General features: G+C 47.2%; 2 protein-coding genes across 11 annotated transcripts in view; one reads left to right on the forward strand and one right to left on the reverse strand.

Moving 5' to 3' along the window:
- Positions 1 to 6,204: 6,204 nt before the first annotated feature.
- Positions 6,205 to 22,645, reverse strand: DRAM2 (DNA damage regulated autophagy modulator 2). 4 transcript variants are annotated; one of them, XM_040616926.1, is made up of 10 exons: positions 22,563 to 22,645; positions 20,490 to 20,623; positions 17,943 to 18,038; positions 15,396 to 15,553; positions 14,636 to 14,703; positions 13,939 to 14,078; positions 11,239 to 11,416; positions 8,009 to 8,091; positions 6,966 to 7,058; positions 6,205 to 6,548 (listed from the first exon to the last, which is right to left on the reverse strand). In XM_040616926.1, exons 4-10 carry the CDS (start codon positions 15,524 to 15,526, stop codon positions 6,441 to 6,443), a joined length of 801 nt encoding a protein of 266 aa, XP_040472860.1. In that variant the 5' UTR covers positions 15,527 to 15,553; positions 17,943 to 18,038; positions 20,490 to 20,623; positions 22,563 to 22,645; the 3' UTR covers positions 6,205 to 6,440. The 4 variants fall into 4 exon arrangements, with proteins under 4 accessions (XP_040472860.1, XP_040472861.1, XP_040472858.1 ...); XM_040616927.1 differs by lacking the exon at positions 22,563 to 22,645 and adding an exon at positions 21,868 to 21,922 and having other exon boundaries at positions 20,490 to 20,579; XM_040616924.1 differs by lacking the exon at positions 22,563 to 22,645 and adding an exon at positions 21,868 to 21,908.
- Positions 21,008 to 27,243, forward strand: part of CEPT1 (choline/ethanolamine phosphotransferase 1) — a 32,055-nt gene continuing 25,819 nt past the window's right edge. The window contains exons 1-2 of one of the 7 annotated variants that reach the window (XM_040616923.1): positions 21,008 to 21,149; positions 23,719 to 24,120. In XM_040616923.1, the coding sequence (XP_040472857.1) occupies positions 23,725 to 24,120 (396 nt within the window). In that variant the 5' untranslated portion in view covers positions 21,008 to 21,149; positions 23,719 to 23,724. Of the gene's footprint in view, positions 21,150 to 21,900; positions 21,981 to 22,388; positions 22,535 to 22,725; positions 22,751 to 23,718; positions 24,121 to 27,243 lie in introns of those variants that run through there. The other 6 variants (XM_040616917.1, XM_040616922.1, XM_040616918.1 and 3 more) reach the window with 6 other exon arrangements.

Raw genomic sequence — 27,243 nt, forward strand, 5'->3', positions numbered from 1 at the left:
TTGCCCGTTGAGTAAGGTTGGTAGGGAGGAGGTAATAGTTTTGTGTGAAAAATTGGAATATTCCCCACTTGTATGTGGGTGTGATGGGTTGCTCCTGGCCAACTCCCAAGCACCTACCCAGCTGCTCGCTTGCTCCCTTCTCCTGCAGGATGGGGAGAAGATAGAAGATGGGCAAGTCTTGTGGATTGAGATAAAGACAGTTTAACAGGTTAATCAAGAGGTGTATGAAGCAAAGCAAAATAAGGAATTTAATGACTGTGTGCTGTCAGCACCAGGTGTTTAGCCATCTTCTGGGTCTCAGCATCCATGTTTACCAGGAGAAGACAGATAATGGAACAACAAATGTCCCTGCATCCTCTTCCTTTCATTAAGCTTTTATTTGCTGAGTGTGACATCATATGGCACGGAATATCCCTGCCCTGGCTGCATCCATTCGCAGCTTGTCCATCCCCAGCCTCCTTGCCGGGAGGGGTGCAAAGTGAGAAAAAGAGAAATCCTCGGTGCCGTGCAAGCACCATTCCACAACAGCCGAGGCACTGGTGTGTCCACCAAGGGTGTCTGCCTGTCTTCAGTCAAATCTAAAACACAGCAGCACGGGGGCTGCTATGAAGAAAATTCACTCCACCCCAGCCAGACACGGTGATGGGGCAGCAGTAGAAAGGGGACAGTGGCAGCCTTGCGTCTTGTGTCTGGTGCTGCAGTCACCTGTTGCGATACTTCTCCAGCAGACATCACTCCCCTATCCTGACTGTCTTCTGACAGAAGACTTTCATCTATTTTCCAGAAGACTTTCTTCTATTTTCCAGTGATCTTCAAAGACACTAATGAAGCAGAGTTCACTGATCCTCTCCTTTTGCTGGGAGGATCCCAGGCTGGGCATTCTGTGACACACCATCTTGTTTCTTCCAGAACCTCTTTTATGCTAGCAAAGTAGTCTGTTAGCCTGAGTCTTCTCTAGAGACAGTGACAAGATACTGAAAATTTGGAGGAGAGTCCTCGTGGCAAGGTTTTGCAGAAATATGACCGGTAGGATTTGGTGGAAAAAAGTGAATGGGCTATTTCCTTGAGGTCTAGTGGAAGACACTTGGCGCAACTCAGAAAGACAAAGTCGAGCTAAGAAGATAAAAGAGAAGGATGGAAGAGAAAGAGGAGTCATTCTTGGAACAACATCAGTGTGCAGTTGGGAGGATCATTGAGAACCAAGGGAAGCCCCTTGGTGTGCCGGTGTGGGACCGTTGTGCCAATGGCAGGAGCAAAGGGACTTCTAACAGCCAAGAACCTTGTGGGTTGTTGGAACAGCTCATCCAGACACGTCATCTGTAGCACGGATTCTGTTTTTCTGCATTGTTCATCCTTCAGCTGATGTGATCCGTTAGGAGTTTGTGACGAAGAAGCAGAGTCCTGGGAGCGCTGGCTGGATGCCGGGGTGCCGGCTGTTGGCAGCCGTACCTATGTGCAGCCTTGGCTGGCAGAAGGCACTGCAGTTACATGCTTTGCTTGTTGTGTGAAGCACGTAGTGATATGAAAACCAGAGATTTAGGCTACAAATTAAATTTTCAAGCAAATACTGGGGAAGAATCAGTAGAAGACCTTTTAGGAATTTCTGGGTCCAAAGAGCAAAGGTGGCAGCAAATGCTGGACAAAATGGTTTGGCAAGCAAAGATGATCATTGCCAACATCAGCCTCACCTTGTGACCTGGAGTATCTGGCCAGAACTATCCATGTGGAAGCTGTTACTGTTCAGCTAGAGGACCAGCATTTCTGTATGAGGACTCAAATCTTCACAGAGGTCTGCCCCAGCCATTTACAGAATCAGAGAATCATGTAGGCTGGAAAAGACCCTTAAGATCATCAAGCCTAACCATAAACCTAACACTGCCAAGCCCACCACTAAACCATGTCCCTAACTGCCACATCTACACGTCTTTCAGATACCTCCAGGGATGGTGACTCAACCTTATTTAGTGTGAGAAGCCACCAGGAAGCTGGGCACCCTGGACTCCACCAGGTCCAGTTTTTTCCTTGCAAGCCAGCACTTGGCTGCAGGGGGTGGGGTGCAGGAGTCCTAGAGAACCAGTGAAGCTGCAGGTGCGCCTCATCAGGGATGTGCAGGCTCAGCTTTCAAACTGTCTTGGACAGTGGAGCTGACTCCAGAGTTCCTGCGGCTGTGTGATTGGAGTGGACACGTTGTGACCAATGTCCGATGGCACGGTTGGCAGCGCGAGCACATACCAGGGCTGGATCTGGCAGAGCCTTGCCTGTCCTGTGGTGGATCGGGGAGGTGCGGAGCAGTTACAGTGCGGTCTGAAGACAGCTTCTGGCAGATGGGAAGAGAGATGAGGCTGCTTTCAAAAGCAAGACAGAAAATTTTAAGTCCACAGTGCTGAAGTGGTCTGAAGATCCATCCAACCCATCACTGCCTTTCCTTCAGAGACCAGCACGGGGAAGGAAATCGGAATGGAGGGCAGCAGGGGATACCTGAAAGAGTACAGAGACATAATGATCACGAAAATGACCACAAAAATGATCAGAGAGATGGAACACCTCTATGAAGACAGGCTGAGAGGGTTGGGGTTGTTCAGCCTGGAGAAGAGAAGGCTCCAGGGGGACCTTATAGTGGCCTCCCAGTACTTAAAGGGGGTTATAAGAAAGACAGGCACAGACTTTTTAGTAGGACCTGTAGGGATAGGACAAGGGCTCATGGTTTTAAGCTAAAAGAGTGTAGATTCAGGCTAGATTTAAGGAAGTTTTTTACGATGGAGGGTCATGAAACCCTTGGAACAGGTTTCCCAGAGAGGCTGTGGACGCCCCATCCCTGGAAACATTCCAGGTGACACACATGGCAAGTGTTAACGCAATCTGACAAACCTGAGGTCCAGGTGGTAGGGCAGGGTGAGGACTCGCCAAGAATTTGAGTGGCTGCTGGCATTCCAACAGGCTTTTCTCATTTTTAGTAGATGTCTTATGTTAGCTTTCCTGTCAGTCTTAGCAAGAAGGCTGAGCCTCCTTGGCGTGCTTCACCTCCCGGGTTCAGCAGCTGCAGGTGCCGCCACCCCTGGTGCCCTTGCAGCAGGGTGTGGGGCTCCGTTCAGGAGTGGTACCATAGAGCCACCTTGCAGGTGACAAAGCCAGCCCTGTCTTCCATTATGGTCCCACAGGAAGACACCGGTGTCATTTAGGTGGCTGTTTCTTTAGCCCAAGCCTGTAAGTTTACTGCTCAACCAGGGGCAGAGGAGGAACAAGTTCACAGGACCTGGCATGGACAAGAGGTGTGAATGCAGCCACTCTTTGACATGGAGATGCTGATGAGCTTGCTCCTCCTCTGTCCCTGGTTGAGTCAACAGGGATTGGCTGAAACATCTCACCCTGTTGGGGAGCAGCAGGAGTGGGGCTGCCCCCCAGGGAAGGATGAGCTGGGGGTCACCTGGGCATGGGCAGTGCGCTTGCCAACAGGGAGCTGGGCCAGGTAGGCAGAGCAGGCTGGTGGTAATGGGGTCCGTGGACAGCCCCAGGCAAAGTGACATGATGAACGAAGTTCTGGGTCTGTCCAAGATGTTCAGCCAGGAGCAGTAGAGATGGGACTGGGGACAGGACTGGCTGCACAGCTGAGGTCCAAGGGGAAGATGAGGTTGGAGGACAGTTGCCTGCGGTCTGGGTCTGAGGTCTGTGCACAAAATAAAACCGGGGTAGAGCTGAAGGCACATCTGCTCACAGCATAGATCAGAGCAGGATGGGTGTTTCAGTCTGAGCTTACATGGTGCTCCTGGGCCATGGGCAGAGTATATGAGGGGGTCCCAGGTGAGGCTGGTCAGGGCAATTGAGGGGTGCGAGTGCCCTCGGGGGCCTATAAATCCTGTAGCAGCAAGGGAAATGGATCCTTGGGTTGACTGCTTGAGCTTTCAGGCTTTTCTCAGCTGGCATAGTCTGATTGTGCCCAACATTCTGCAGAGGCATTGACCATCCAAAAAATCCTCAGTAGGAGAGGTAGGAGCTGGTGCAGCCCTCAGAATTGCGCTTCTGCATCGGTGGGACTGCAGGGGCTGTGGGGGAAGAGGGGTGGATTCAATGGGGGCATGTAACTCTGGAGTGGTCAGTCAGGAGTGTGGAGTGTTCCTGGGTGCTGCTCATCCCTGTCCCTTTGGTGAGGGGTGGGAGAGGAGGAGGGGAGTTTCCTCAGCATTGAGGAGGTTGTTAAACAGAGAAGACTTTGGTGCTCTGTTGTCGAGCTTCTCTGGATCTACAGATGAGCAAGAAACCTAGCAAGCGGTGCTGAGCTGGTGGGGGAGCATGGGGCGGTTGGGAGGGGTGCTGGGTTATTAGCTGCAAACTCAGGAATGTGCTATTTTGGGTAGGACTCAGATTCCTGCTGGAGCTCAGGCTGTTGGTTGCCCACGTGTTGGCTGGGTTTGGCTGGCTCATGGCGGTGGTGTTAGTGCAGAGATACCTGGGGGTTCTGGGGTGGGGGTTGCTCGGGGGGACAGCCTGCCTGGTGCTTGTCAGGAGCAACCTCTGCGCCTGATAGCGATTCACAGGGGAGAGGGAGGAAGGTGATGCCAGGTGCCAAGGAGAAAGAGAGGGGGGAAAAAAAGCCCTGTGAAGCTGCTTGAATGGATAAACGGGGGTTTTGCTTCCCCCTGTTTTGTACCAGTAAAAGGGCTTCCTCCCTCCTTCCCGGCAGAGCCCCGGCCCTGCAATGCACGGCACTTTGTCACTGTCCTGACAATCTCCTGGGTAAACAATTTGCCTAATGAGACTGAAATAAGGCAAAGGTTTCTGCTAGATGAAATGTTACATGTTCTGCGTTGTAGCAGTTAACCAGAAACTGGGGTTTACATGTTGCCTTGTTAGAAAGCACTTGGCCAAGTGTGGAACCCTGCAGGGAGGCCCTGATCCCTAGGGATCCATCAGCAGCTGAAGTGTGATGCTTGGGGAAATCCTCCCCAAGCTGTAGAGCCCCTGGGGTCTCTGCTTCCATGGTAAGAGTATCTACTTCTCCTCCTGCTCCGCTGGCTTCAGTAGTTTGGCAGGTTTCTTGCTCCAAAACTGGTTTTCACAACGCGAATTGTCTGCGCCCTGGGCTGAACCAGGCTGCAAGCGCGAGTAAAGCACTGATGGAGACATCCAGCTTTAAATCTGGGAGAAAGAAGTTTCCCAGGGCAGCTGCTGGATTTTCCAGGAGGCCTCTGGCTTAAATTCCTCTCCTGGTCCTTTACCTGCCCCTCCAGGGAGGGGAAAAAGTCAGCACAAGCTGTGTTGGTGCGGGAGGGAGCGTGTGCTGGAGCTTATGTAGGTGTAGACTTGAGCAATAACGTAGGACGGGAGCTGAGCTGTTCCTGCTAAGCAGGGCTCGAAGGCAGCTGTTCCTCATGGATTCTCTAGGTCTGTGTGTAATCAAATGTCCCTTTTCTTTGCTGTGCTTTGGCAGAACTGGAGCAAATGTGCATTTTTAAGGTTTCTGGCTTGGTCTGGACACAACTGTTGTGCGTGGGAGGCTGTTGCTATGAAAACGCTCGGTATGAGCACCCTGGCACGCATCTGGGTGTCAAACCCCGAGAGCCTTGTGAAGCTCAACCTCTGGAGCCCGCTGACCCACGGTGGGGTCAGGCTGGGGTGCTGCCAGCGCCGTCTGACAGCTTGGGGAAGCAGCAGGAGGGACGAGCAGCTGGCTGTGGGCTGGAGGCTCTCAGGGAGCACTGGGGACATCAAGGCTATGAGGACGGGCCGTTCTGTGCACTTCTGGAAGTGTGAACAGGACACGGGCTGCGGAGTCTGATGCTTCCTAGACTTGTGCAATGGGGGTGCTGTGAGCGGACCCTTGGGTGAGCTTGTCCCACCGCCCAAACCGGAGGGAGGGATTCAGAGTGGGGCGGTTGGACCTTGGAGCAGCTTGTGCAGGTTTCTGCCGCTGCTGCGCCATTCCTCCTCCATGGGGAGCTGGTCCGGCTGCCTCCTGTCCTCTGCAGGAGGTGGTGGTGTGATGAGCCCTTTCCTCCTGGGCTGCTCGAAGGATGAGGCAGCTCTGGGGACCTTCCCCTCCAGCAGTGCGCAGGCCATGGCTCGGCCCCGAAGGCTGGGGCTGGAGCCCGGCTCTGGGCTGGGGGCTCCCTCCAGAAGGACTTGGCCTGGGGAATGCTGGAGCTCGCAGGGTGAGGGGCTGCAGGGGGTAAAACTGGGTGTGGTGGAAGTGATGAGGAGACACAACTCTTCAATAACCTTCATTTAATTCTTTCATGACATCGGCATGTGTGGAAATGTTACAGGCTTGTTTACAATACTGATAACATTTGCATTGCTGTGTGGATTAATAGCAAAGCCCTTTGTGTCAAGTACTATACAATCGCTTCATACATTTTTTTATATAAAATAAATGCTTAGAAATATCAACCATTATTGCTACTAAATTCCTGAGTTATGCTGAGAACGTGTTCTCTTCACCTTCATTAGATGCTCCCTGCTATCAGTAGTGTTTGCTCGTCAGTCACAAAGCTCTGCGGTGTGTTATACAGGGTTTGTCCATGCAAGCTGACGACTGCACGCAGGGAAATTTTCTATACAGGAACAAGGAAAGAAAATTCAAGTTAGCAGGCTTGCCCACGCTGAGACAGCAACAACTTCAGAAGTCAGATGGCACACCAAAATGTTGGTCGGCTCCAGAACTATAAGCCTGACTTCCAAGCTGTTCTCCTGGACAGACTCCCACCGTTTGCTCTGCCATCCCAGAGCAAACGTCCCCTGTGACTGCGGCAGATCCCGCAAGCGAAGCCGGTTAAAGCTGGTCTGATGCCGGAGCCTGCGTGTCAACGCAGCAGGGGCAAAGCCTGCCGAGGGGGAGAGGACTGTGTGGTGCTGCGGCTGCTGAGGTCTGGCAGCCTTGATGGCCGATAATACAGGGCAGCCCATCGTGCAGCGTGTCGGGCTATTCAGAGCGTGGAGAAGCAAAGCACTTAACGTTAACTGCATTTTACCTGAAAGTCACGGATATAGGTGAGGAAAAAGCTGAGGAAGGAGAACGCTAACGACCACTCTGAGACGGTACTGATGATGTGAGCTGTGTAGCCCTGTGTAATAGTGAGGGGGGGGGGGGAAATAATCAGTGTGAAAAGCTCCTCTTGAACCTGTGACAGCACAAAGACAGCTTGCATGTGTGACATCCCATATGCACAACTATTTCCTTTTGGAGAGTAAAAATTCCTTGGCATACAGGCACTCTCTCTGAATGAAGTGCTGAACTCTGCAGAAGAGTGAGAATGACCAGGAAGACACCTGCTCCACACAACTGGGATGACCCCCACTGGGAATTTAATAGCCACCTGCAAAACCTGAAGGCTCAGTCAAGAGTTTGGCATGACTAACAGCAAAACTCTTCACGAAAGTAAGGTTCAAGGCCCTCCTTTGGATGTCAGCAGACTTCCTGGGGGCTCCTTTATGCTTTAAATACAGGGAAGGGTGGGAAAAGCCCTCAAAACCAGCCTGTGTAATCTCTCCTCCAGGAAGTGCCACACCTCGGAGGTGGGCAGAGCTGTGACGACCAGCGTGCCCTTTCTGTCCCACTCGGGATCCCTCACTGCCCAACACTTGGCCCTTCGATGGCAGCTCTGCCACTTGTATCCTTTGGCCTTTTTTCTCCTCCTGGCTCCACCAGACACCCACCTGGCAGCAGCCAGGAACGCTGCTTTGCTGCAACCCACCGGCATATGAGATTATTTATTGTTTAACAGTGACCGGGAATCGCTGACCAGACAGGCTGGTAGTCTGACAGCTCGTTCAGACAGTTAAACTGCTGCCCCTGAGCAAGATTAATTTAAAATAACCCTTAAAGCTGCAACTTTTGCTGAAAGCAACGCTTCAGCCAGTAGCTGCATGCTGGCTCAGCTGGAAAGCTCACTGTCCCCTCCCATCCCAAGCAGGAGCATGGAACTGCAGTCAGTTCCCAGGTGCATTTGTCACTGAAATAACGTAACGTAGCTGGGTTTTGTTCTCTGTTTATCTTTTCCACTCAAACACTTACTCTTTCCTGTGGGTCCCAGTGCAACTTCTGCACTAGATTCGTCCCATACAGGCCGCTGTATAAGATGACTGAGGAAACAAACACTTTAAGAAATATGTTAAGGAAGATTCAAGAGCAAGAATGAGCAACTTGGAAATTTTAGACTCTGCTTGGATTGTGTCAGGCTGAGGCTGTAAGGACATCTCTGTGTGTTTCCACAAAGTCTCATCAGCATAATGAACACTAATAACGGAATCATACAATGGTTTGGGTTGGAAGGGACCTAAAAATCCAGTTCCAACCACGTGCTGTGGGCAGGGACACCTGTCACTGGACCAGGTTGCTCCAAGCCCCGTCCAGCCTGGCCTTGAACTTGCAGGGATGGGGCACCCACAGCTGCTCTGGGCACCCTGTACAGGTGCCTTGCCACCCTCACAGTACAGAATTTCTTCTTAATATCTAATCTAAATCTACCCTCTTTCAGCTTAAAGCCATTACCCTTTGCTCTGTCACTACAGGCCCTTGTAAAAGGGCATGCAATGTGACATGGACTGATTCACGTCATCCCCTTCAACTTGTAGGTTGTCCCAACTGCCTGGTTACTGTCATGTGATAAAGTTAATTCTAATCTAAATCTATTATTTTTGTTCTCTGTATGCTGTATCTTGTTATACCTCCTTGATCAAACACAGCATCCTTATGAAATAATTTCAGCTATGCTAACATGTGAATACTGATTTAGCATTTTGTGTTTATGTTTTTAGTGGTATTTTCTAGGCTAACAGTGTCTAGACCACCTTCTCTGATGGCATTTCAACTTCTCAACCACCTTGAATTCTTGACATGTGGGTTATGGGTTGGCACACTACAGCACTTGCAGCAGAGAGGGTTATTAGCTTTTCTGTTTCCCTCTGTTCACTCCAGGTTTGAGAACTGCTTCGGTACAGCAGCCCAGGGAAAACCCCACATGACAATGATTTGATCAGAGGCCTGGGATTTTTCTGGAGCAATTGAGACGCCATCTCTTTTCTCAACATCTTGCACAGGGAAGGTAAGCTACATCAGTGCTACTGCCTTTATAAATTGAACTTGGAGCATTAAGTTATAGAAGATGTGATTTTCATGGGATTAAGATATCAGCTTCAACCGTTAATGAGATTAAACATCAAGAGCCTCCTGATGTGAAAGATCAATTCTGGTGGTGAACAAGGCTGAACTTACTGGCACAAACATGTATTTGAAAAGCCAGACTTCCAAAGCTTATTAAGAAATTGATCTGAGTGGTCCAGGGAGCTCTGGTTACTGATCTGAATGCCAGATATCCAATTCTCTGCTAATTAAAACGTACAGCTTTAGTAGCTGTTAGTTACCTGCCTGACTTACTACTGCAATGGAAATAATTTAATCATTGTGATACAAAAATAACTGGCTCCCATCCTTCCCTCATTACAGAGTGGGTAATTAACTGCTTTGCTCTTTCTGTGTTGCCAATTCTGCTGTTTCGCTCCAGCAGAGGATTAGGAGTATTTTTATAGAAACGTTCAGGTTGAAAAAGATCTTTAAGATCACCGCCCTAGTCCTGCTGGCTACTGTTTCTGATATAAAAGGTATGTTTCCTTCTGCTGCCCAGTACCAAGTTGCAACTGTTTCACCTTTGGCCACAGACATCTCCCTTGTACCATCCTTCTCTTATTACATTATGAGATGTTGGTTTAGAAAATAAGTCTGACAATTTCTCTTTTCTTCTCCTTCCACGCACATGTATGTATATATCATTATTTCTACAGCTTTCTAAAGCTTTACTTCCCTCTAATTTTGGTTAGACCGCACTGGTTCAAAAACCTCTACGGCTACGGGGTTTGTGGTTTTTTGGCACTTGTAGCAGATCACGCTATTCCATTTTTAGTCTTCCCAACTGTATTTGGCTCCTAACTGTTCAAAGCTGGAAATCCCATTCTCCACCAGCACCAAAACCTTCTGCTAGGGTTGGCGACTCACAGATGACCCCCTCGCCCTGCGCCAAGCCTCCTCAGCAAGTAAGGGTCCTTCTCGCCACTTTCCAGATAACCAGCCTGTGCCCTGACTATCATTTCTCACCAGATGGGTGCAGACTGTATAATCTTGTAGCAGCAGCAACAGGAGCCGGGCAAGATGGTCTGTCACTGGGAAATGGGGCATATGGTTTAGTATTGGTTTTGGCTGCCAGCCTGGAAATAAGTAGAATTGGTGGGGATTGAATTGGTGGCCTTGATTCAGCTGCAGAAGGGACAGCATTTAAGCAATGATTTTTGCACCCATGTAAATTTGATAACTTTAGTGTTGTAGTCCTGTTGGATGTAAACCTGAGTCATAATTTTTAAATACAATGTTAAGGTCCATTGGGTTGAGCAGAGGAACAGCTGTGGTTTGGTTTCCTGATTGTTAAATGGACAGGATGGTTAAATGGACATCTCTTTTCTGGATGGGCTTGCCCATGTTTCTGTAAAACCCACAGATGCTTCCAGCACTCAGAATTCAAAGGTAAGGGAGAAGATGGATTCCAGAATGGAGGGAATGCTGTAGGGAATGCCAGCCAGAAATGTCCTGCCTTTTGGAGTGTAGGATGGGCAGGGAAGGAGACCAGAGGTCAATTGTCTCTTTAGATTCAACCCTGGCAACCAGAATTGTCTCTCTGACAAATGCCAGTGCTTTAAACCTGTCCTGGGAGCCAGCTGGCTGCACACGGCTCTGTTAGTAGTATTTTCTCTTACGCTACGTTCTGTACTTCTCTTTTAGTTGTATCCAACTGTAACATTTGCTGCAGGATACCTGTTGCCAGGGAGCAGACACTTATTGCTTACCTGACTCCCCCCCTGCCCCCCATTAAACCACCCATCTCTCACACACACTGCCCCTTCTCCCCATCGTTCATAACCTACGGCCTGACCTCTTTGTGATAAACTTTTTATTTTGCCGTTTTTAGTCTCTGGTGTGCAGAAGGAGAGCAGAAAGGGTGGTAACCATCCCTCTTATATATTTTTATTATCCAGTGATTCACTTGTGAGCTTCACCTGATGGTCCCCTTTCCCCTAAAGCTCCCAGGTTACGATACAGAATACGCACAGACAGCACAATAGGAGCCGCACGTAAAGGCGACAGGCCTTCTGTGGCACAGCCTTTGACATCGGTAGGTTAAATTAACATAGATGCAAATACTGTCATTGGTGAAGGCTGCTCGGTCTTACAGTGACACGGCACAGCAAAAAGGATACTGCTCACAATGCTGGAACAACACCAGAGCAACATGGTCAGACGGATCCAAAAGATGTCTTTGCTGTGAACTTCTGGCTGCATCAGGTAGGACAGGACGGTCTGAACCAGCATATAAATGGCTCCTACTCCGAATGTCAGGCAGGCTCCAACCACGTGTATGTAGTACAGAATACATTTCTAGGGAAAGAAAGCACTGCTTGTACAGAACCTGCTTTCATTTTTTAATTTAATTTTTAAACTCTAGGAACAATTTTCTTCTGTAAACCTTTGGCACTCCACCCTCTCTATTACCTTCTCACATCCCAAGCTAAGCAGTCCTGGAACATGCTAGTGCACAGGAGATTTTTCTTGGAAAGCCCATACAGAGCTGGCTGGAAGCCAGCCCCTGCCAGCTCCCTGTATTGCTGCTTTTGTTAAGTCCTTGTGGCTATGTTACAGGTCACAGCTACAGCTTAACTACAGGAATTTAAGAGCTGTTATCGTTCATGATACGGGACAGTAACACAGAAAGTGGATAAGGAATCCCGGCAGCTGGGCAAGGAATGAGTGACAACAGGCTGTCCGCTGAGCTTTTCTATCCCAGGAATCTGCACATCTATGAAAGGCAATGCAATATGTGATAAACACGACACAGCTCTAGTACCCACAACAGGATTAAAAATAATGAGGTTTAGCGCTTCTCTTTGTTTGAATAAGCCTTGTTTGACAAATTAGTATCTTTGAATACTTGGAGGGAACAGGGCTGAATCAAGCAGTAATACTTCTTAACTTAAAAACCACTACAGGAGAATGAGCTGTCAAATAGTAATCATTAAAACTAGAAGTTATTCCAAGAAAAAACCACCCAACTTAAAATTCATGCCCTGAAAAATCACGTTGTGTTCTGTCCTTCCTCTCATCCCTGGCTAAGCACGGCACCTGAAGGAAGAAACTAGAAAGTGTGACCTTGCCAACTGCACGATGCAGGGCAGCCTCCCTACTCGCCAGTCCTGCAGGTGATCATTTGTGCCCAAAGCAAGGGACTGTCTGTGTATTTTACTGAGTAACTATTAAGATCAGGAATTGGAGTCACTCTTTCCTCATAATCTCCATGTGCACCTTATGCGCACAAATGAATCTGAGGCGCTGCATCCACAGCGTAAGAGGTGGGAATTTAAATAGTGAATAATGAAGCTGCAAAGGTGTGTGCTCCGAAATCCTGCGCTGTTCAGCAAAGAGGTATCAGCAGAGAGAAATTTTTGCCCTATAGGAGAGAAGATCACTAGCCACAGCTAGAATAAAGCAATTGTACTGGCTGAACAGCATGAGTTAAATCTCCTGTGAGGGTGAGCCCTGTGCTACTGCTTTGACGCGCAGCAGTGAGCGCTATCTGGAGCTCTGTGTGGGATGGCTGTTCCCGTATCTCCTTTGTTCGTCTTCATGTATTTTCACACATGTTGTCTTCAGTAACTAGTAGATTCCAGGGGGCTTTAAGCTCCTTTTGTCTCTGGTGTGGCCCTCAACCAGTCCTCAGTATCACTTGGATATGCAGGTACATCACTTCCAACTTTTGTCTTGTTCAAGATTAAATGTTACACAAAACGGTTAACAAATTAACATGCACTGTCTATGTTTTGATTATCTTGAAATCTATGGAAAGTAGATGTATCCTCTCCTGACCAGTGGTGGAGGGAAATCATGGAGCTGAACACAGCCAGGAGGCTTTTGCATGGTGGGTGCGGTGGGGAGGCTGTGCCCGCCGGGAACAGCTAGGGTTCCAGAGAAAAGTAAACGGAATTAAGCCTCCAAAAGAAAACCCACCCCAACAGGAGTGTGCTGCGGTTTCTAAGGCCGGGGCTGCTGAATCACTGGGAGAGCTGTGCTGGGGAAAAGGAAAAGGGAAAATTTTCCCAGAATTTTTCCTCTTTGCTTTTCCCTGGCCCTAATCCAGCAGGAGACCAAGGTGACACTGCAGCCTCTCAACACCAAAGGCACCACTATACATCTCCAAAAACCCAGCAGGTAATTAACAGAGTGAGGCTGGGAATTGTACAACTGTCTTGCATGTAGCAGCCAACAACATAGAATGTGGCCCCGCTGATGGCGTGATAGGTGAGAATACCAGATATTTTTTTTTTTTGGAGAGGATGGGAAATACTGGGGAGGAATAAAAATAGATACCGGGATGGAGAAATTAAAAAGCTGGTAACTGTTGCAGTGTTTCCAACAATTGCACAGGTTTGAAGGAAAATATACCTAAGAGGACAGACTTTTCAGAGCTGTACTTCTTGTGGGGTTGGGTGGTTTTGTTGGCCTTACTTCTATTTGTACATGTTTTTTTACTATTTGATACCTGATTCCTGGGGTCAAAATACAATATAGTTGTGGTCTTTTAATCTGGATTACTAGGGCTTTTAAATCTCCTATAAGGAGATCCAAGATGAGTTTGCTTTCTGCAAAACTTGCGGGGGGTTTTAATGTTTCAAAATGTCACGAATGGCTGCTCACAAGTCGTAGTGGATAAAGCAAGTAAGAAATAAGTAAGAAATTATAAACAAAACCTTAAATTTTTTAACAGTTTTCTGTAGGGAAGTTGACAAAAAACCAGGTTTGCCCCAGAAAGTTTTGCTTTCAGTAAAATCCCCATTTTATCAGATATCTCAGTAAACAAACCCCCACACAACTTGACAGCTTCAGAACATTGCAAGCAAAGCACAAACCTGGAAATTTGCAATAATGCAAAGTCCGAAACAGCTCATCAGTCCTAGTGTAAGGCCAATCTTATTGAGCTTGATGATCTTGGATTTTTCTGGATTCAAAGCATAAATTTGTTTATAACGGACGTACATGGTAGCCATACCTGTTAATGAAGAACCCAACTGCAGTAAGATTTTCAGCTGACAAGTAGACAGTCCTTTTTGAACTGGGAAGATGCTGAGTGACAGAGGCAACTATTTAAAATACAAAAACTCTTATGGTGCGCTTAAATAGGAAAGCTTGATGATCTGGAAGTCAAAACTAAAATAATACAATGGTAAACAGGTAAATTTACTAGATTTTTCTTGTTTCTTTCATTTGAAAGACATACTAGGTTGTTTTTCCCCCCTCTCTATAATCGCAGCACAAGTAAGGTGACTGCCTTGATTTTGAATTTCTATTACTAGTCTGTTTTTTTTAAAATGCATTTTTGGCTTTCTGAAATCTGCGGTTGTCATGCTGGCTTTGAGGAGAACATCCCTGATATATGCTTTCCTCTGAATTGTTTAAGAGAATTAAGATTGATTACTTAGAATTTAGGATTTGACTGAGAATTATGGGCCGTTTAATGATCTGAATAAGGAAATTAGATTGTTTAAAGCTCTGTGCATTCCAGAACTGCCTGCAGTTCACCAAGGACAGACAGCTTTCTATACTCACCCAAGAAAGCCGAAATATTTAACATGATCCCAAATAAGCATCTTTCAGGTGGTATTGTCCCTGTATCACTGGAAGAGATAAATGAAGTGATATGGATCTATCTATACTAAAAATACTTACAACACAACTTTACTTATTTCGATCTACAAAGGAACCATAAGAAACAGGTTTGTGAAAAAACCCTCCTAGACATTTTTCCCTGAATTTTTCATTAGTCAAACTATACTGTTCTAGCTTCTAGAGCTGTAGAAATAAGCAAGGTAAAGACATGCTATCCTTAGAACAAGGAATGAACACGCTTGGTATAACTATTGCTTTTATATCAATCTTGATTCCGTAAAAGGTGAATATAGTATTAAGGCTGGGAAAATGAAGCTGGAAAACTGAAAGACCAAAACTAAGGTCATACGTACAGCAATGATGCAATGCAGTTGGGAATATAGATTATAGTATGTATTTACTGGTGCAACCAAACCTGGTGACAGCAAGAGGCTTCACTACAAACAGAAGGTGGGAGGTGCACCCCCAATTTTCTTGTTCATCATCATTTTAAGGATACATTCACAGAGCTACCGCTTAAAGGTTAGACTTTTGCAGAGAAATAGACAGCTTTAAATAGTGTTACACACAAATAACTACAAACAGCTAGTAGTTTTGGGACTGGAGCTGTTGGGCAAGAACTGCTGTTTGGAGTTGGGGAAGAATTCACAGCGTGGGAGAGGCCAGTTCAATACTATGATACGGTACGAATGTTACTGACCTGATGTAGGGCACCAAAGGGTCGACGTGGTGTAGGACGATTGCAGTAATGTATGAAAATACAAAAGACGCAGCTGACCAAACAACCAAAGCCGCAGGCAAGAAAGAGAGGCCTTGCTGAAACCACCACATTTCGGTGCAGACTTCTAACTCCGAACACTGCGAAGAATCAAATACAAAGGTTTGCTAAGATTTCTCAAAAGTTTTCCTTTTCTCGAGACAAGCTGCTTAAAGTACAGCAATTCTGTATTGCTCTCAGTGTTGTCCTGCAAACCCAAAGTGAACATTTGACTTCACGGCACAGAAGCCATCATAAATAGAAACATCTGGAAATGTTAATTCTGAAAGCCTCAGAAGATCAGAGGAAAAGAAACCAGTAGTGTCACTTTACTACGTCTCAGCATTTGTTGCTGTCAGAATAAGGTCGGGTGGGTCACTGTGAGTTACTGACTCTATTTGCTTCTTGCCCTTGTGTCATAACACCATGTTAGAGTTAGTGAAGCTGACAAAAAATGCACCCAAGTAGTGGCAGTTTAACTGATAGTGGCTGTTGTGGAGCCTCTAACTTCCATTAATAATTGACTGGGCAGATGTGGAGGAAATGACCTAAAATTACTTTAATATCTGCACTCATTTACTACCTGTCATGCTGTGTGACTCAACATCTGTTATAAGCATCACTTAAATAAGCTCACAGATATCTAGGAGCAAAAGCTGACTGCTACCAGCTACAACCTTCAAACTCAGGGGCTACTTATTCCTGGTGGCAGTGTAGCAGCTAGTATGTTTTTACAGGTGGGAGGAAAAGGCCCATTTACAGTGGAGTGAAATGGCTAACACTGTCCTCACACCATCCAGTTCTGAGAGTCCCAGCCTGACAGCAAATCTTTGTTTCTCCCTCCAGTTCTCTAAGAACAATAATGTGCAGCTGGGTCACCCTGGTGAGCTCATGCAGAAAGAACTGTGACTCTTCTTTACTTGCTGCTAGAAGGAAGTAATTTTCTATCGGCTTCAAACACAAAGTTAAACAGAGCTGCTTTCAAATCCCAGAATGGCTGAGGTGGGCAGGGACCTCTGGAGGTCATCTTGTCCAACACCTGCTCATGCCGGGCCACTCAGTGCCAGTTGTGCAGGATGGCTTTTGAATATCTCCTAAGAATGCAGATGCTACAACCTCTCTGGGCACCCTGTGCCAGTGCCCTGTCAGCCTCACAGTGAAAAAGCGCTTCCTGATGTTCAGACAAACTCCTGTGTTTCAGTTTACACCCATCACTCCTGGTCCTGTCACTGGGCACCACTGAGAAGAACCTGGCTCCGTCCTCTTTGCAGCCTCCTTTGGGTAGGGAGATGAGATCCCACCTGAGCCTTCTCTTCCTTAAGCCCCTGCATTTTATGCTGTTTTCCTGACGGCATTCCCTTACGTTTACACTCATGAGAAGAGTACAGAAAGTGTTTAACCATAGTTGAAACTGGAGCCTTTAAATGGAATATGAAATAAGACAAGGGTGAAAAGCAAATCATAAAGAAAATGGATCCAAGGATGTCCAGGCAAAGATCAGACAGTACGTGAGAAAAGCAGAATAATGTTGTGACAAAATAGGAAGGAGTGTGGCACTGAGAAGTTTTAGGAGGTGGGCATTGCCTAGAGTGTGACAGACTGAAAGAAAGGAGAAGGAGAAAAGGAAGAAAAGAGACAGGAAGCACCGAGACTAGAAAGTCTCACAGGAGGAAAAAAGAAGTTGAAACTAAAGTCCACGAATCTTGCAAACAGATCAGAGCTGATCAAGTCCTTTGCATCTTACTTAGGAGACCTCAGCACGCACGTGACGCGGACGTACTGTGCACAGCAGGCACTTGGTCACAGGCAGGCCCTGGGCATATCTTTCTGCTGACCTTTGCCAGCATGCATGTCTAGGAGAGCTTGTGGAAAGCCAGGCTGATAGATTTATCACGTAACACATACCAATGCATAATGAGAATTGCTCATTTACTAGAACTTGGCCACTGTTAGTGCTTCAAACGAGAACAACGAGCTCTGACATGCTCCTGAGAGGTAACAAAAGGCAACTTTAATTGATAACCCTTGAAAAGAATGTACAATTACCTACTCGGAAAACTGAAGGTTCACCTGCTTGTAAGGAAGATGTTAGGTAGCAGATAAAGGTGTCTAACAGGAGAAGTAATGAATAAGAAAAGAGTGGTAGAATTGAAGTTGCTTGCTTTCTTACCCTTAAGCTTTCATTTTTAAGCTAAGTATAACATTTGCTCTCTGACGTTGACTTTCATTTTACTGTAATGCAGTAAAAATAGTAATGAAAATATCTTCGCAATCCCATCCCTTGTATAAGTACATTGGGAATTTGAAAGAGAAATGCCTATTTTGCATGGCATTCTGTTACAGATCTTAACGTGATGCAAAACTTCAAGCAATCAGTCCGATGCTCAGATTTTACATTTCCTTTAGCATTTAAATGTCTGTAAGTACCTTAACTTTATTTTTGAGCTAACAGATTTTTGCCTGAAAACCAACAAACGATATGCCACATACCTGAGCACGAGAGCAACAAATGAAGTCACCTCAAGAGGAATCCAAAGTCATCTTTCTGGTGAAGTTCCACGTTCGCTTCATTTTTTTCCCCTAAATCTTTGCAATATAAAGGAAAATCATCAGGGTGTGAGGTACTTCTATACCTCCTGCTGTATAGCATTTATTTTCCTAATTCTTAGCATCTTCTGTTAGTCATTGCTGCTGACTGGACATTGGATTAGATGGGCTGTTGGCCTGACACAGTATGCTTTTCCTATGTTCCAGGTGGTTTAAGGAGTGAAGCTTGTGTACGGTGGGATGGTAGAAATGCAGAAAAACAGGTGTTTAAGACTTTTTGATATATAGGACTCGTCGGCACAAAGATTTAACTTGAAGTGAGAGGCTTTCAGGAAATAAAAAAAATATGACCCCAACTGTTCTAATGCAATTAAAACCAGCACACTGCTTTCACATAAGGAAGAGGACAGAACACGGAGTCTTCCCATTTCACTGTGGATGGGCATCCCAGTGCGATGCTGGTGCTACACTAAATATGTGGCAGGACAGGTGCTGAAGCAACCTGAATGTAATTATAGAATCATAGAACAGTTTGGGTTGGAAGGGACCTAAAAATCATCTAGTTCCAACCATGTGCTGTGGGCAGGGACACCTGTCACTGGACCAGGTTGCTCCAAGCCCCGTCCAGCCTGGCCTTGAACTTCCAGGGATGGGGTACCCACAGCTGCTCTGGGCACCCTGTGCCAGTGCCTCGTGATCCTCACAGTAAAGAATTTCCTCCTAATATCTAATCTAAATCTACCCTCTTTCAGCTTAAAGCCATTACTCTGTCCCATTACTACAGGCCCTTGTAAGAACTTCCCTCTCCAGCTTTCCTGTCAGCCCCTTTAGGTACTGGGAGCTGCTCTAAGGTCTCTCTGGAGCCTTCTCTTCTCCAGGCTGAACAGCCCCAACTCTCTCAGCCTGTCTTCATAGGAGAGACAGACATCCCACAGCTCCCATCTTCTCTTCACATGGGCAGCTGCTGTTTTCACACCCTGCAGAAGTCATCACAGGGGAGGCTCTGTGCTGCCTTCCTGTTACCTGGTGATATTCGTAAGCTTGCACAGGTGTCTGCAGCGTTTGGGTGCTGGTCAGGTGCAGCTTCGGGGTACCGCTGCTGCATGGATGCAGTGTGACTTAAGTTGTGTGGGTAAGGCTCACACACAGATTTTCCACCTGTGGAGACTATTTGCGTGCCTACACAGGTTGATTTACCTGGACTAAGGTGAGCTTAGTAAAGCAGAACAGCTATTCCCAATTTCCCCCCGGATATTGCTCTTATTACACAATAAATTACACAATAAATGCCACACAGGCAGCTCATCAGCAGTGTCTGCTCCAGAGCAAGCCCCACTGCAGAGAAGCCCTCAGTCTGTCAAGGCTGGGCATTTCCACAGCTTGTGCTGTCACTTCGCCGAAAGCCATGGCCTGGACACAAATTATGGTCGTTTTCATGTGGTCAGGCCTAAAGAGCAGTGTGGTAGCTTCAGCTGCAACCTGAGAGCTCCAGTGAGGCACTTCTTACTGCGCATATAGCTGTGGGCTGGTACATCCCAATGGCTCCAGGATTAGAGCTGGTTTGGGCTCTGTCAGAAAACTGCAGCTCTGGTCCTCTTACCTGCACAGACATAAACCCCTGACAAACCCTCCTTACATGTAAAACTTCTGTAAATCTTTTCCCCCATAAATTATCTTTCTTAGCTCTGTCAAGATCTTCCTTGAATTCTTACCATCTTCCTTCCTGTTTAAATTTTTTCAGTGAAATCAAGTCTTTTTTCACACTGTTACGTGGGCAGACTGTGTATAGCAAACACAGGCTTTGTTCCGTGCAAAGCGCTGTGTGCATTTATGGCACCGTCTGCTCAAGGCCATCCGAACTTCACAGTGCTGCAGATACGCCCTGTCACTGCCAACTCAGGGCTCCGCACGAGCGTCTGGGCAAGCACAGGCACATAACAAGGCTTCTCCAATCGCTGGGAGGCAGGATGGAATTGCCTTGCCATTTGCCAGCTGGAAGGTCCTGAAATAAATTAACACCTCATCCTGTCCTATTGTTTTCAAGGGGGAGAAAGAAAACACTCAGCCTCCTTGTTTTTTCACAAGGCCCTTTGCCAACTGATTATATAATGGCAACGGCTAGCCTCTCTTTTCAATGTAACTATGATTTTCTTACGTATTTCCTCTGATCTGTACGCACTTCTGTGTCCTAAGTTAGGTTTTTTTTAAGCCCCATATTAAGTATCAGATGTTTTCTGCAACAGGCATTATCAAATCATCCAGAGCAAGTCAAGGAAGTGTTTTCAAAAGCAAAGGAGATTTTAACCATCTCTGAGGTTTTCCTTTAAATGCAGGAAGTGTGCAGCAGCATTCTGCACGTGGTTGAGCGTGCAGAATAGAAACTACAAATGATAAAGAAAGGTAGGCAAAACCATTAATGGCAGAAAGTTAATGTTACCTATAATGATAATGCTGAAAATAGTCCAAGTACGTGGGGGAAAGGGAAATTACCTGCCTCTTCACTGCGCTCTCAGCAAGACAGAGATAAAGCTGTACTCGGGGATACTCCTTTTTCTCTCCAGCAAAATGCTCCAACAGACGCTGTGTTGAAGGAAGAAAGACAAAGCAGTTTGCCCTGTGCGTTCCTAAGTAAATACAAAGGTCGGATAGGGATGAGTCAGAAAGGGATTGAACCTGTTCATTTGCGCAATTTATTGTCAGGGTCAAACTGATAACAACAGTTAAAGGTTGCTAACCCTCAAAACAACTAGAAGTAAGAAAGTAGGAAATGTGTCGCCTTTGTTGTTCACACTGCAGGCTAATGACAGATGACTCATTTTGAGCATTTTCATGGTAGTGACACCAAAAAAGTTGCTATTAAATCTTTTGGATATGGGGGTCAGTTTCCAGAGAGTTGAGGCAAGGATCGTTATGCCCTGGCTAAGCCCCTGTTACCTCGCTGGGGAAGCAGCAGAAGGGCAGGGTGCCAAACCAAACAAAGCCAGGCACAAGATACCATGACATAAGGATGTACCAATGCCTGTTCTAGAAACCTGGCATACCAGGATACCAGCCCGGCGCTACAGCTGACCGAGGAGCTCAGTGTCCAGGATGAACGCACGCTACCCCTCGGTCCAACCTGCCTAACCAGAGAAAAGCATCTAAAAATACGTGAGTACTGGCAGAAAAGCACGGGAGACAGTTTCCCACATCAGAGCTGGGGAAATGAAGTTACTGTAAGGTCACAGAGAGGGACTGGGGGGGGAAGCTCGGGCGGGGTGAGGGAGAGGGAAAAGGGACCAGGATGGAGGGAATGTTTAGGACAGCTGCCGGGCAGGAAGGATGGGGAGATGGAGGGGGGGAAAGGGGAGGCCTGAGGGCAGAGGGGGGAAAGGACAGAGGCTCAGTGGTGTCCCTGGGGCAGAGGGGGTCACTAGAAGCAAAGGGGGACCATAGGGGATGAGGCTGGGGGGCAGAGGGGTCACTGGAAGTGATGTGGGGCCATGGGGGACAGTGGTCGGGGGGCAGAGTCGTCACTGGAAGTGATGGGGGGCCATGGGGGATGGTGGTCAGAGGTCCCTGGGGCAGGAGGGAGAGTGACGGGGGTCCCTTGGGGGGGTGACTGGGGGTCTTCTGGGGGGGGAGGGCGGTCACCTGAGGCAACCGGGGGTCTCCGGGGGCGCGCGGAGCCCCCAGGCCGGCCGGCGGGCCGTTAGGTGCGGCAGGGGGGCAGCGGGGAGGGCGGCCCGGGGGCACGAAGGACGGGGCCGGGGGCCAGGGGCCAGCGGGGGGTCGCTGAGGGGGTGACGGGGAGGCGGAGAGGGGCGGAGGGCGGCTGAGGGGCGAACCGGGGAGGCTGTGCGCGGTGGGTCCCCCCGCCCCCCGTTACCTCAGCCGCTCCCGCGCCGTCCCCGCGGCCTCGCCCCGCCCCGCCGCCGCCCACCTCCTTTCCGGCCGTCGCAAAAGAGGCGTAAAAGCGCCGCCTGGTGCGGGGAGATTGAGGTAAATGCCGGGTTCTGCTCGGTGGCGGGCGCGGTGTGAGGGGCTGGGGTCCGGCCCCTCGGTTCTGCCCGCTCCTCCCGGGTGGGACGGGGTCCCTGGGGGAGAGGGGCGCCGTGTGGGCCGGGGGGAGATCCCTGAGGGCGGGCCGGGGCCTGTGCTGCGGGTTGGGCCGGGGTCCCCCCCCGCCCGGCCTGGGTGCGGTGGGTCCTGGCCGAAGTGGGGGCAGCCCGCGCGAGTGGGGGGCGAGGCGGCTGGCCGGGCCCAGGGGGCCCTTGCCCTCCCTCCCCTTCCCTGGGCCTTTGCCGCTGGGCGGCCGGGCCCGGGTGAAAGTCCTGCGGAAGCCGGCGGTGCAGGGTTGTTTGTTTTGGAGGACGAGACAGTCTCTGGCTGTTTTCTCTCCTGGCTCAGGCGGAGTTCACCTCTGGGGGAGCAGCCCCTCGGGAAGAGAGGAAAAGCACACTGCTCTGCCTCGGGACTCATTTTTCTGGTCATCCAGGACAGCGCCCACAGGGACCTCCTAGGTGGCTAAGCCTGAGTTCCTGATAAGTGAATAGGTGCAAGTCTGTCTGCTCCCAAACTTACCGAGTTCCTGCATAAGCAAGGCCCTGCTTGCTGGCTTGCTCCTCTCCTCCCACTGACAGAGCTTCTGAGGCTGGCGCTTCACTGTCAGAAGCTGCCTTAATTAAGCTGTGGAGAGTGGAAGTGAGAGTACTTGTTCTTGTGCCAGTATCGACCTTTGATTTACAGAGTTTATTTTCCCTACCTGATAGGTGCGTTGCTGATGGCTTGACAGGCAGCTGCCATCTTCCCCTCTCTAGCTCTATTCCGCTGGACTTTGCAACTAGTTGTTTTGGGTTTCTTTCATGGCTGGATCCTGTAGATAAATGGCAAACTTTTCTTTTTTAGTCTTCTTTACTGCTACTCCTCTAGTTTGTGTGGAGAGTTATGTGTTTCTGGTCACCTGCCTTCAAAAGAGATGGAACATAGCGAGGATCCTTTTTTGTTCTCAAAATGCTGTTCCTGACCCTGCGTCTTCTTTCACAGCTGCCTTGTGCTGGTGGCTGTAGGCTGTCTTTGACCAGCTAAAGTTCTGTAGCTCTTGCTTATCTTGAAAGGTGAATAGATGATGAACTTTCACCTGAATGGGGTTAAATTCAGAGAAGTAAAAACCCACAGCAAAACCGAAATAAAGAGCAGTGATCTGAAAAAAAAAATAAATGCTTTTAACTGTCTTTAGGTGGTTGTTAAGCTTCGCCAAAGAGGCAAAGCTGCTCCAAACCAATTTAACTTAAGACTTCTCTGTATTTGTGCTCTTTTTAGTGCCATCAATTGATAATCCAAGTGTTACAGGTCTGTTGGGTATTGCTAGCTGTCCTGTGAGAGAGTGAGGGGACTGACTGTGCCTCAGTCTGTAACGTAAGTCAGCGGTGTGGTGTTGGTTTCTACTGCCGATGAAATTTAGGCTGGTGACTGCAGGATATTTGCTTCAGTAGGCAGCAAGGAAAGTGAACAAGTACAACATACCATTTTATAACTGCATTGACAGCACTTGTTTTCTGTTTTTCCCTCAGTGGTGCCCCAAATATCTTTCTTTTCTGAGAGAGATATTTTCTAAAATCTTTTTGCTTTGCTGATGGCAAATGAAATGCTCCGTAGAGCAGCAGCTAGGAGCTTTTGATATCTTAAAATCTTATGTGTGCTCTTCACCTTCAGTATGTCTCAACTCTTTATGTTGCAGGATCTTATGATTCTCCGTAACAGCTGCTACCTGACAAATAAAAATTCTGAGGCCACCCAATCCATGAGTGGGCATCGAAACATAAAGAGGCGATGTGGGGAGTCGCACCTGGAATCCCCCGCGGGCTGTGGTCATGGTCCTGCCGCTGGATGCGTGTTAAGCAAACTAGTTCAGTTGCCTACACCTCCCTTGTCAAAGCACCAGCTGAAACGGTTAGAAGAACACAAATATCAGAGTGCTGGACGATCCCTGCTTGAACCCCTAATGCAAGGTTACTGGGAATGGTTAGTTGGAAGAGTTCCAGCCTGGATTGCCCCGAATCTGATCACCATCATTGGACTGTTAATAAATATATTTACAACTCTGCTATTAGTATATTACTGCCCAACAGCTACAGAACAGGTAAGTTAATGGACCTCTGACAATTTTTGTTCATAGTTGCTGTCATCTAGTAGCACCATTTTCTGGTGGGTTCTCATCTTTGTGGAGAACTGTTTCTCCTTGACCAGCCTGCAGTTCTCATACGTTGAAGCTGTTCTCTGTAGGTGTCTAATATGCGTGCCTCTGTGCGAGTGCCTGCGTGCTGAAAGAACACATACGTATTTTGGGGTTAGCTCGCTGCTTGCTCAGTGAAACGGCACTACCTCTGGCCAACATGCACCGTGTGAAACAGGATCCAGTACCAAAATAGCTGTTCTGGTTGCAGCTATGAAGGACCCGCTTCACAAAAGCTGCAGCCCCACAAGGCTTGAGTGCGTGTGCAGACAATTAAGGAATGGATTTGCAGCCATCTTGCATGGCATGAGGTTTTGCCTGTTTACTTTCTCTGCTTGTGACTAGGTTAGTCACCTCCAGCTTTCTGATCTAGAGTTACCACACAATGAGGAGTGCAAGGTGACTCGATTGGCAGCGAGCTGCGTCTGCCTGCAAGCCCAGCTAGAGTTGCAACACAGCGAGGAACTTGAGCTCAGTCAAGGGACTGAGCTCCAAAGTGGTGCAGCTTGAGAGATCAAGGCGGGCTGCTTCCTCTGTGGCTGTGTGACTAAACCCAGCTTACTAAAACAAAGGAACACCTTTCTTCATCCCGTGTGGGCCTGGTAATGTGAACTGCCAGGGCAGCTTGGATCAGAACCTTAGGTACAGTGTGTTACAAACTGGGGGAATACAAAGTTGTCTTCTTGAGCAGCATGTCGCCCGAGTAGTCTGTGAGAAGGCTTTATTCTTTGTTCTGAATGCACTAAAAGCTCCCGACCTGTCCTCAGGAGAACTGTCTTAACTTCCTGTAATTCCTGGTTTCAGGGATACAAGTGTCTTTACGAGGCATTTCAGCTTACTAGTTTATAAGACTTTTCTCTTTTCAGTAGTTACCCCTTAAGGCACTCGACAAACATCCAGTTTTATGCGCTGGAAAAGTTTTGCCGCTTGAATGTGGAATCTTTAAAGCTGCTCATATCTTATGTGCTGAAAAAGGGAATTATTTGGAACAGAAAATGTATTACACTAAAATAGCTGGAGAATGTCTCATGAGTTCTAGCTTTTAAAATACCTGAACTCCTTTGTAACCAAGTCTCCCAGCTAAGGTGGTGAAAACGCTTCACAGTCAAGTGGCATACAGTTAGTTTCCAACCAAACTCTAAAAAACCCCGTGTAGATTGGCACATTCAGCACTGCGTCCCTGTTCCGCGTATGACATAGCAAAAGGATATTTGCTTCTTCTAGAAATCTGTTGAAATAAATAGTTTCACAATAACTTGCGGAATTTGGCAGGTGTAAAGATAAAAAGTGAATGTTAAGCTGGAGCAGTGAATGCTCAGAGCAGCTCCTTTCTCCTTTGGCCCACGGCACTGCTGTATGGCTTGGTTTTAACTTGCTGCTTACTTCCATAGCACTGTTCCGTGGGGCTGAGGCTCTGAAATCCAGTTTGATAAATTTCAATCTGTCTCTATTTCATCAACTTAGCAGATAGTATAGGCCACTGAACCAGAGCATAATTTAAAATGTAGAGTACAGTTGTATTTTGGTTGGTAATTAAACTTCTGAAGTACACACTAAAGTATGCTCAGAGCATCAAAAAGTCAGTGTTAGCTGTAGTCTGTTGTATTAAAACTGGTTTGTATTTTAACCAGTTTGAGAGTTACTTTGTGCGAAGCGAGTGAGATTGTGTTCTTGCTTTAGATGAAAAATAACTTTGCTGAGCTAGCTTTCAGCCTGATCTGGTTTGCCATATGGCACTGCAGCCCTGTGTGCTGGCACGACAGGGAGGGTGCCATCTCGATGGTGGAGCTGGGAGCTTGTGCTTTTAAAGTGTCAAGTAGCTGTCTGGGAAAGAAAATGGGGCTTTGAAATTCCAGAAACGGAGGATTTTTTTTTTTTTTTTCAAAAACCACTGTTGCTTTCAGATGTAAATTGTCTTTTCCTTTTAACTCAGTCTTAGTTCTGTGTTTTTCAAAAGCAACTTGTCTCTTCCTGTTGATGAGAAGTGTAGCCAAGAGAGCGTAGCTATGACTTACAGTTTCAGTGGTAGCAAAAAAGAAAATAAAAATAGTTCTACTGCCTGCTTAGTTGAGGGGACCCCAGCTAGCAATGTGCTGACAATGGAATGGTAGCTGATTATTACTTTTTTTCCTATAAAAAAGAAAAGGAAAAAAAAGATTTGGATAGGAGGGAACTGAAATCTTATGCAGATACAAATAACATCTGTGGAAACACCTATGCTGCTGCTGAAAGTAGCATTTAAGAAAGAAGAGCCAGTGGTCTGACTTATTTTTTTTTAGGTTTATAGAAGAAAATTGCATGACCCTGAAGGTAACCTAAACATTGTAAATAAAATCTGTACACAAGAAACAGAAATGGTATCATGGGATGGAATTCTGTGGCATCAAAACCTTGTCTAAATGTGATCCTCTGCTTTTGGGTGACACATTTCCCCCTTACTTCTCTCCTTGTGCTGGTTTGTATAGATACACTGCTGAAAGCAGAGCGTGGTGCCAGCTTTTGAGGCAGAATGAACTGTTTTAGTAAAATCCTGTAGCAGGAACAATGCAAGTTGTAGAAAGAAATACAATTTAAGTTGATGTGCTGCAAATGAGTCATGGTTGTGTAGGCCAAAACAAGCTGGGCTCCAGAGCTTTATGAGAGGCAAGTTAGCTTGATTAAGCTACTTAGCTGTATTAATACTTCATTGGCATGGTCTATAAAATACAGCTGCTCATAAATGATCACTTCTATAAGTTGTGTCAAATGTGAAGATTGCTAAATATCCAGTAATATCTGTTTTATGGATGTGTAAACTGAGACATTCTAATGGCAACCTCTCTGGCTTTTATAGTCATAATGGTTTATGCCTCAGATACTGAGAAAAACTTGAATTGTAGTCTCTGGTCTATCAGGAATTTGGTATTGTTCCTATTTCTGTAGAAATAAAGACTACAATACAGGATATGAATACTAAGGGTTATTAACACAATTTGGCAGAGCTGCTGTTACCCAGTAATGGAAAAAACGGCGGTGGAGGTGCGGTGCTGC

The sequence above is a fragment of the Falco naumanni genome, chromosome 17 (assembly GCF_017639655.2).
Source record: "Falco naumanni isolate bFalNau1 chromosome 17, bFalNau1.pat, whole genome shotgun sequence".
Lineage (NCBI taxonomy): Eukaryota > Metazoa > Chordata > Aves > Falconiformes > Falconidae > Falco > Falco naumanni.